The 10,537-nt window shown below is 53.0% G+C and overlaps 1 protein-coding gene across 1 annotated transcript in view; it reads right to left on the bottom strand.

Moving 5' to 3' along the window:
* The window catches only part of LOC107202758 (exocyst complex component 6B), a 302,495-nt gene that overhangs the window by 123,431 nt on the left and 168,527 nt on the right, over positions 1 to 10,537 (bottom strand). The window contains 2 exon segments of the mRNA XM_033513902.1: positions 236 to 405; positions 538 to 629. Coding sequence (XP_033369793.1) covers positions 236 to 405; positions 538 to 629 — 262 coding nt within the window.

The raw sequence follows: 10,537 nt of genomic DNA, 5'->3' as shown, positions 1-10,537 counted from the left end.
AAATTCCCAGAAACTCCCCAGAAATTCCCAGAAATTCCCAGAAACTCCCCAGAAATTCCCAGAAATTCCCGGAAATTCTCAGAAATTCTCAGAAATTCCCAGAAACCCCCAGAAATTCCCAGGCTGCTGGCAGGTCCCTCCCCGCTCCCCCCAGTGACACAGCAAAGGGGATAAAATTAGCTTTGCAACACTTAAAAAGCACAAACCATCTCGGGTTTTTTTTCATTTTTTTCTCTTTTTCTGTCCCGTTTTGGCTTCAAGGACCACCAAAAATAGCAACATTCCCTCCTCTCCCGGTTTTTCTGGACTCCCCAGGACACCCGTTTTTAGCAGGGCCGTGTATAAAAGGAACACCTACCCTACAATTTGATTGAAATACTTCCTGTAGCCGTCTAAAGTTTCGTGCTGCAACAAAGAGGGAGGGAGCAGAGGTTAAAACCCAGGTGGCCGAGGGCAAAGGGAGATTTTTGGGATGAGCCAGGGGCAGTGGGAGAGTGGGGATGACATTCCAGGCTGGGAAGGGCAGGATGAACTGACCATGTTGGAGGGAGGCTGCAGCACCAGCCGAGCTTGTTTTCTCCTCTGCTTCCTGTAGTAGCTCTCAAAGGTCTCCCGGGCTCCCTGGAAAACAGGAAAGGGTCATTCCAGCCGTCAGGATGTGCGGGAAGAGGTCACTTGGAATATAAATCATGGAATCGCTGAGGTTGGAAAAGCCCTCTGAGATCAGCGAGGCCCTTGCGCTGCCCCTGTCCCCGAGTGCCACATCCAGGGGCTTTGGAACCCTCCAGGGATGGGAATTTCCAACCTCCCTGGGCAATTCCAGATTCCTTTCCATGTAGGAATATTCCCAATCTCCACCCTGAGCTCCCCTGAGGCTGTTCCCTCTCCTCCTGTCCCTGTTCCTGGGAGCAGATCCCAAATCCCCCCCGGCTGTCCCCTCCTGCCAGGGACTTGTGCAGAGCCAGAAATTCCCCTGAGCCTCCTTTGCTCCAGCCTGAGCCCCTTCCCAGCTCCCTCAGGAATTCTCCAGCCCCTTCCCAGCTCCCTCAGGAATTCTCCAGCCCCTTCCCAGCTCCCTCAGGAATTCTCCAGCCCCTTCCCAGCTCCCTCAGGAATTCTCCAGCCCCTTCCCAGCTCCCTCAGCAATTCTCCAGCCCCTTCCCAGCTCCCTCAGGAATTCTCCAGCCCCTTCCCAGCTCCGTTCCCTTCCCTGGCCATGCTCCAGCCCCTCCAGGGCTCTCCAGAGCTGCCCCAGCACTGGAGGTGCCCCAGAACAGGGGACAGGCACTGCCCTGGCCCTGCTGCCACCCCAGAGCCAGAACATTCCATGTCCCAGCTCGTGTTTATCCAGCACAAATGTGGAACTTTCCTCCAAAATCCCATCCAGGTATCAGAGAATGAAGAGTTTGTGTGCAAACACCGAGGCCAGCCCCGAGTGCTCGGGCACAGGAACACTGGGCAGATGTGGGGCACGGGGAAGTGCCCAGCTGCTCTCTGGGCCATAATCTGGGCAAAGATCAGATTTATTGATCCATGGAATGATCCATTTATTGATCCATGGATCCAGCAAAGAGAGGGAGGAGCCAAAGGACACCAAAGACACAAACTGGGGGAATTAAAGGCCAGCTTGGACAGGGCTCAGAACTCCCTGGGATAGCTGAAGATTCCCAATCCACAGATGGGTTCTAAAGGTCCCTCCAAGCGAGCCCTCCTGGGGTTCTGTGGATTCCAGAAGTCTGGAATGTGGGGTACAGCGCTCCACAGACAGCTCCAGAGCTCACTTCTCCCACCTTGGAGTGCCCAGACCATTCCCATCCCCAAACCTTTCCATGGGCATCCCCCCTGGGCTGGGCTCTGGGCTGGTTTTTGCTCCAGACCAGGCCCCACCTCAGCATCCCAGTCCTGGAGAATCCAAGGATTTGCTGCTGAACGCTGGCCCCCCGCCCCGGGCCATCCAACCCCGCGTGTTTCATCCCTGCCCGCTGCTCCCTCCTCCACACCCGCCCTGTTTTCTGTCTGAAATCCCATCACAAACATCTCAGGGAAGGGACAACGTTTTGCTTTGAACTGTTGGGAGCCAAGGAGGGGGGGGGAGAGAGAGAGAGAGAGAAAAAAACCCCCCAAAAAAACAAAACAAATCCCAAAAAACCCAACCCGACTCCACCTCATTTAGCATTCACAAAACAAACAACATGCAGCAACAAATATCACCTGAGCGAGGCACCAGCTGTCAACCTGCTCCTCTCCAGAAAATAAATTAATTAAAAGCCAAACCTGATGGTAATTTAATGATTCTCCAGCTGTTGTGGCATTACACAACCAGGCTGCCGAGGGCTTGTGAGGAGCCATAGCCTGACTTGCTCCTTGTTTTTCCCAAGTGCAGCTCCAGGCTCTGGCAGCAATCAGCCCAGGGATGTGCCCAGAGCTCTCCCACCTAATTCTGCCCTTCACAAAGGTGTCAAAATCCACCCAAAAAAACATTTTAGGTGCTTAAATCCACCTAAAAAATCTTTTCAGGTCCTTAGATTCATCAAAAAAATCTTTTTCAGGTGCTCAAATCCATCCCCAAAACCTTTTCACGTACTCAAATCCATCCCCAAAACCTTTTCAGGTCCCAAAATCCATCTCCAAAATATTTTTAGGTGCTCAAATCCACCCCAAAAACCTTCTTAGGTCCTAAAATCCATCCCCAAAGCCTTTCTAGATGCTCAAATCCATCTTTAAAACCTTCTTAGGTGCTCAAATCCATCCCAAAAACATTTTCAGGTGCTCAAATGCATCTAAAAAACTTTAGGTGCTCAAATCCACCCCCAAAACCTTCTTAGGTCCTAAAATCCATCCCCAGAACCTTCTTAGATTCCAAAATCCATCCCCAAAATCTTTTCAGGTCCCAAAATCCATCTCCAAAATCTTTTTAACTGCTCAAATCCATCCCCAAAACCTTCATGGGTCCTAAAATCCATCCAAAAAACCTTTTCAGGTGCTCAAATCCATCCCCGAGCCCTCCCTGCCACTGTGCACGAGCACTCCAAAGGAACGTGGGGATTTCTAAGGTGGATTTTGTCCTGGAGTTCTGCTTTTTGTCCTGGCCCAGTCTCAGGAGGCTCAGGATGAGCAGATCCTGATCCATGCTGGGCACATCCAGCACACCTGGATCATAAATCCCAGCTTTTCCCTGGAATCAGGTTCAGCATCAGCTTCAATCTACAAGGAATTTGATATTTTAGGAGACAATTTAGAAATGGAAACTGTGAACAAACATCTCCCTGTCAGGGCTTCCCAACACTCCCAAAAGCTGTTTCCCTCAGGAAAGGGAAGGATCCCGAGGCAGAAGTCAGGGATCTAGAGGTGAGACCCAGAAAAAGGAGGATTAATACAGATTTCATCAAACCAAGAGATAAAATCAGGTGATGCCTGAAGTTAATAAGTGATAAATTCGGAGCAGGGAGCAGTGACCTCCCTTTGAGGCCCTCTCCAAGGCCTGAACTTGGTGATTCTCAGGATCCTGGAGTTCTCCAGCTCGTCTCCACCAAGGGAAAACCAAGGAAAAGGGATTTTTCACCACTGAGGGGACTGGACTAAAGGGATTTATTAAATTCTGCTGGATCTTGTCTCTCCAGAGCTCCACAAGGAGCACAAACACCCCTGCTCACCTCCATCCTCACCAACCCCAGCACTGACACCTTGGGGCAAAGCCACTCATTAAGCTGGAGTGGATTCATTAAATAATGCATTGCATTAATTAAATAATTACATTTTGGGGCTGATTTTAAACGAAAAGAAGTTTTTTTAACCATTTCTTTAAGCGATGAACGTGTGGCACCCTCAGAGGCGGGAGCAGAGCAAGGCCGGGGGGGGACACTCCCACCAAACACCTCACACAGTTTCAAGGAACATCCACTGGAAATTAATGAGAAATTAATTGGAAATTAATGAGAAACTAATGAGTCATTAATGCATCGTTGGACTCGCAGGAGCTGCTGTTTCTCCACTGTTTTGTGGTGGCCTCCAGGACTTGCTGGGCCCTGAGGGAGCAGCTCCTCAGGAGCAGAGGGCTCAGGCCCAAGAGTGGATTTTGGAGGTTTCTGCAGGATTTTGGAGGTGTCTGCAGGATTTCGGAGGTTTCTGCTGGATTTTGGAGGTTTCTGCTGGATTTTGGAGGTGTCTGCAGGATTTTGGAGGTTTCTCCTGAGGCTGCACCCAGCCCAGGCAGAGCTGGGTTCATCCCCTCATCCTCCAGCTCCAGGGCCTGCTCATCCTTCTCCAGGCTTCCCTTCAGGACAGAGAGGACAGGAACCCATCCCACACCTGGCTGCACTTCCAGTGTCCTCCAGCATGGCCATGTCCCACCCCATTCCACAGAATTCCAGAATTCCAGACTGGTTTGGGTGGGGAAAACACCTGAAAGATCATCTCATCCCACTCCATTATTCCATGTCAGGGACAGCTCCCATGATCCCAGCTGGATCCAATCCCAATGTCCAACCTGGCCTTGGGCATTCCCAGGGATCCAGGATCAGCCCCAGCAAATCTGGGAATTGCAGAATCCCAGGCAGGAATTCCTTGCCAAGATCCCAGCCCAATCTCCCCTTTCTCAGTGGAAGCCATTCCCTGGCTCCTGTCCCTGCAGCCCTTGGCCCCAGTCCCTCTCCAGCTCTCCTGGAGCCCCTGCAGGGACTCTCAGCATTCCCTGCATTTTGCCCTTCTCCAGGGGAACATTCCCAGCTCTCCCAGCCTGGCTCCAGAGCTGAGGGGCTCCAGAATCCTGGAGCAGCTCCGGGGCCTCCTCTGGATTTATTCCAGCAGCTCCCCACCATTCCTCTGGGGAATTTTCCCCACCAGCTCCGCAGGATCACCACGGGATGGGGGAGCTCCCCAGATCCTGGGGGTCAGGGAAGCGCAGGAACCAAAATTCCCGATCCCCACGGGACAAATTCCCTTGTCCCACGGGGACAAGGCCCAGGCCGTGTCTCCAGCCCTGTTTCACCGGCATCTTTGAGGAAGGTGAAGCACCTGGAGCACCTTCATCAAAATCTGCGGAAATTAAAATTACTTGGGAATCACTTCCAGGGAAAAAAGGTGTTTTCCACAGGCAGGGGAAGCAGAAGTGATGGGAGCTGGGCTGGGAATGCCACAGGGAAGCCCCGACTCCCATCCTTGGCTGGATTCTCCTCAGCCTCGGAAGGTTCCGGATGCCACCTCCTCCCTCCAACCCAACAGCTGAACTGCAGCACAAGGGAAGGAGCAGCAGAGGCCTTGGGAACCATTCCCAAAAAAACCAAAAATAAAATAAAAAAAAATCAGAGAATCCTATTCACATTTTAGCAGTTTCCCAAAAATTTATGGCGCAGGGACCTGCCAACGTGACCAAAGCCATCCCCGCACGGCACGGCTCCCGGCGTTCTCGTTCCTCAGCCGTTCCTGCATTCCCAGGAATCTGGGACTCCGTCTCTCCACCACCCCTCCCGTGACCCTGCTCCCATTTTTCATCCTCCCAGTTCCATCCCTTTCTCCCAGCTGCATTCCTCCCTCATCTCCCCAGATATTCCCATTGCTCCCACATTACATTCTCCTCAAAATGGAAAATATTTCTTCCTGTCCGTGGCAGTTGGAGCTCAGACCACCCAGAGTCCCACATTTCATCTCTTTAGGACTATTCAGCTCCTCAGGTCTCCAGATAATCCATTACTCCTCTGAATTCCATGCCTGAATCCAGTTTTCTTCTGGATAAAAACCCAAAAAAAGCAGAAAACCAAATGAACACATGAACCAGACCCAGAATATTCCAGAGAGATGAGAATATTCCATGAGATCCTGAGTTTTCTGGGCTACCCAGCTGAAACTCCGGGTGGGATTTGTGTTTTAGGGCCGCTCTTCTCCCACAGTTCGAGGGAGAGGACCAGAGGAATCGACCCTTGGGGAAGTTTTGGATATTTGGGGAAATTCCTCCATGGAAGTGCACAGGGAGGTTTGGAGTGCCCGTCCCTGGAGGGGTTTCACATCCCCGTGGATGTGGCACTCGGGGACAGCAGTGGAACAGCTGGATCCAACCCCGGAGGGCTTTTCCAACCTCAGCCATTCCATGGAAGCCAGCGCTGGGCACAGGAGCTGCTCCTTCCCCGCTGGGTTTTAATTCCAGCTTCACCCAGCTCTCAACCCCTCTGAGGGAGCGGAGGAATCCAAAGTACCCGTTCCATGTAATCACCGGTCCAGGAAAAACCCTCAATAACGCCTCATATTTGTAAAATTGCCGGGCAGAACTCTCCTGCTGAAATTAGCCCCGGAGTTCACAGAGTTGGCAGGGAGAGGGGGGTAATTACCAGCGGGGATGAACACCACAGAAGGGAAAACAGAGGATAATCACAAGAAAGCAAAAACAGCAGCTGAACAAACCCAAAAATGTTTCGGGATTCGGGAGCAGCGCGGAGCTGAGAGCCAAGCGGGCTGGGATGACACCAGGAAAAATGTGCTCCCGGCTTTATTCTCCTCTGGGAATGATTGAAATGCCCCGGGAAACGGGGATTTGGGAATTCGGGTGGCAATGGTTTGGAATGCACCTGGTGCACTTCACCTATTTCCTACCTGGGTAACTTGGGGGGTCCATAACCCAACATTCCCGTGGGATGCTGTTGCCTGAGCCATCCCAAACCATCCCCCATCTGGAACACCATTCATCATTCCCTAAAAATCAGTGAATCCTCCCAGTTCTCCCGTTAAAATCCCACCACAACGATGGAGCAAGGAGGGGGATGTGCCACAAGGTCTGCTGAGAAGATTCCTCCTTGGAAAATCCAGCCTGTGCCAGTTTATTGTGGATCTATTGGAAATAAATCCACAGAATCCATGGGAACAGCCCAAATTCACCAGAACAGCCCAGTTTTATGGCCACTGGAGAAGGTTTTTGTACCCCCCACCCACAGAGCATCAGCCCCATCACTGCAGCTCCGGTTTAAAAAATCTGGGATGAGTCCAGATTTAATTCTGTGCTCGGGGAATCCTAAACCCAGCACCCACCTGGATTTATCAACACACTAAAATCATGGAATCCTGGAATGGTTTGGGTTGGAAGGACCCCAAAGCCCCTCCAGTGCCACCCCTGCTGTGGCAGGGACACCTCCCACCATCCCAGGGGCTCCAAACCTCATCCAACGCGGAATGGGACAACCAGTAAAGCTTTTGGGATTGGGAATAACGGGAATTCTGGGACCTGCTCCCTCCGTGTCTTCAGCAGAGACCTGCAGAGCACTGGACAAGGTCCATCCACTCTGCAGATGTCCCCAAATTCGGTGAAAAGTCGACAGGCTCAAGGCAGGCCTGACCCCTGGAGAGGTCTGGGCTGGCTGGAGGAGCTCCCCAGCACGCTGACATCCAAAAGCACAAATTTCAAACATCCCTCAGGGAAAGGGAGAAGCCCTGAACCCCTCACAAACTCGGGTTTGGGAGACCCTCTGTGGATAAAGACGGGAATTTTGGGTAGACGGGAAGTTTTTCCAGCAGGAGAACAATAAAAATCGCTGAGGCTGGTTGGAGCAGGGTAACACCAAGGTGTGGGGTTTGATCCCTGGATGATTCCCTCCAGAGCTGAGCCTTATGAGACCCTTCCAGCTCAGAACTTCCCGTGATTCCATGAAGCAGCAGCAGGAATTCACAAAGCTGCATCCCAATCTCCATCCCTGGAACCCTTCCAGGCCAGGCTGGACAAATCCCTGGGAAACCCGGTCTGATCTCCCAGATCCAGGCAGGAGGTTGGATTGGAGCCCTCCTGAGGTCCCTTCCCACCCCGGTGGCCCCATCCTGGGATATCCAGGTGGCCCCATCCCAGGATATTCAGATGGCCCCATCCCAGGCTATCCATGTGACCCCGTCCCAGGAGATCCTGGTGGCCCCATCCTGGGATATCCACATGGTCCCATCCCAGGAGATCCAGGTGGCCCCATCCCGGGATATCCACGTGCCCCCGTCCCAGGAGATCCTGGTGGCCCCATCCTGGGATATCCACATGGTCCCATCCCAGGAGATCCAGGTGGCCCCATCCCGGGATATCCACATGGCCCCATCCCAGGAGATCCTGGTGGCCCCATCCTGGGATATCCACATGGTCCCATCCCAGGAGATCCAGGTGGCCCCATCCCAGGACATCCCTTCCCAGGCAGGCTGCACAGAGCTCTGGAGCCTCCGAGTGTCCCACACCACTCCTCTCCCAGCCTGGGCTCCGAGTGCTCTGCCCACCAGCCCTCTCCCACGTTCTGGGAGGAGGAAAGGCCAGATTTGGGGACAAAATCCCATTTCTGGAGGGTTTTAGTCACAGTTTAGGCAATTCCAGTCTCTTTCCAACAAAAATGGGGATTTCCTTTCCCTCACATGTCGAGCAGAGCCCTGAGCTGTGTCACCCTCACCTGCCCGAGACAGCCCCAGCCAGGGCTCCGTTTTAATTTGCCTGCAGGTGCCAAACACCACGTCCATGCTAAAAACCCACTCAGTCCAGCCTGGATCCCATCTCTACTCCCTCCTCATCACTCTGGAATTCCATGGGAACACCCCAAACCCAACCCCAATTGCTCAGCAGCTCAGAGCAGCAGCTTGGATGCGACAGATTTTAACAAAAGCAGCCCGTAAGCTTTAAAATCTTACAAATCACCAGTTTTTTTACCCCAAAATCAGCCAAAATGGGCATAGTTTTGTTTTTTTTAGGGTCCAGCACTTCAGCAAACACCAGGAGCTCCCCACCAGCAAGGAAGGAGCTGCCAAGAAAAGCAGAAAATCATCCCGACATGCCCCGGAGATGTGAGCGCAGATAAGGGAACCCCGGTAGCCACTAACGAGGCACAAGGAGGCCAAAAGTGCCGCTTGGAAAACCTAAATATTCCCACCAAATCTCAGGGAGCGCCTGGTGGACGCGCTCGCAGGTGCTCGGCGGGGATCAAAAAGGAGGCTCCTGTTTGTTGACTGTAAACACCCCCTCGATACCGAAAACACGGAGATGAAGTGGAGCAGGAATTGCGTGGGGGGAAGAGAGAGCGGCTGGAAGGGGCCTCTCCTCCCAGCTGGGCAGGATTTGGTCTCTCTCCAGCCAGCCCTGACCTCCAGCCGTGTCCTGGAAAAAGCGGCAAATCCCGAGTTCCGTGGGGAATTTGGCGTTTTGGGTTCCTCTGAACGGGCTCGGAGTCACGGAGTTGAAAAGAAATGAACCGGGAGCTGGTGAAGAGGAGGGAGAAGCACAAGGAAAGGTGATCCCAAAGGAAAGGAGGCTCTGGAGGTCAGCAGAGGTTGTGGCTCCCCATCCATGGCCAGGCTGGGCAGGGCTTGGAGCAGCCTGGGATAGTGGAAGCTCATCCCCATGGAAGGGGGGGCACTCCATGGGATTTAAATCCCTTTTAGGTCAAATCATTCCATGATTCCATGAAATCGCCAAGAACCAGGCAGGGCCTCAGAAATCCTGCCTGGAAGAGTCCGTGGAAGACCCAACTCTCCTTTCCCTCTCTCCCATCCTCGGCTTGGCTAAGTTCATTTAAATCAAACTCTGAAAGTGACGAAAATCGACAAAGAAAAAGCAAAATTAAAAAAAATATAAAGTTTGAAATCCGGGTCCAACAGATTCAATTCCCTCTCCAGCTCCACTGAGCCCGAGCTCCCGGCCAGGGACAGCAGGGAGCACATGGACAAGGGACACAGGGATAACAGGGAACACAGGGACATCAATATATCAGGGAATTATCCCAAACCCCGCTCTCTCCAGGGGAAGATGCTGCAGGCTTTCCCTCAGCTCTTCCCCAAGAGCCACCAATCCCCCCAGGCTCAGCTTCTCCCGCTCCCCACCGGCCACACAAGGGTTAACCATGAGGGAAAAAGGTGAGATTCCCCCTTTTCCTCCTTCCTCCCAGCAAAGCAGGCCATTACCCCGCAGCCCCATTGTTCCCAGCCCTGGATGTGGGAAGCAATATCCATTTTCCATTTAGAGCAGGGCAAAGCCTTTAATTTCAGCCTCCTGCCTGCAGCTGGAGTTCCCTTTTAACTGCTGGGCCGCGGGAGTGAAGACAGTTTTATATGGGGGAAAACGCTGCAAAGGCCACTTTAATATGGTCACATGTGGGAAGGGGGAGCTTTTCCGAGGTAATGAGGGGCAGCGGGATATTGCACTTCCCATCTGGCTGCTCGGCACAGCAGGGAAAGGCTCTCCTGGCTTTTTAAGGACAGGCCCCACTGCAGTAAAACCAAACGCAGCGAAAAGAAATGCCAAATAAAGAGTGAGGAGGAGATGCCCTCTAATGTTGGAGCCCGGCAGCACATCCAGGGATCGGGGGGAGAGTTGGGATGAGGCAGAGCGCGGGGGTTTGGGGTGTCCTGGAGTTTTGGGGTCGCCCCACACCTGGGACAGGTTCCCCTGGCTGAGGGGTGCCAGGGTTCAGCTCCTTGGCCACGGCCACCCGGGTTGGTGTGGCCCCGGAACGTGGACCTGCAGTGACCCTTCCTGTCCTGTCCATCCTATCCTATCCCATCCTGTCCTGTCCTGTCCATCCTATCCCATCCTGTCCTGTCC

Source organism: Parus major, chromosome 4, assembly GCF_001522545.3.
Source record: "Parus major isolate Abel chromosome 4, Parus_major1.1, whole genome shotgun sequence".
NCBI lineage: Eukaryota > Metazoa > Chordata > Aves > Passeriformes > Paridae > Parus > Parus major.
The sequence above is the reverse complement of the archived record's forward strand: the minus strand, read 5'-3'. Positions and strand labels throughout refer to the sequence as shown.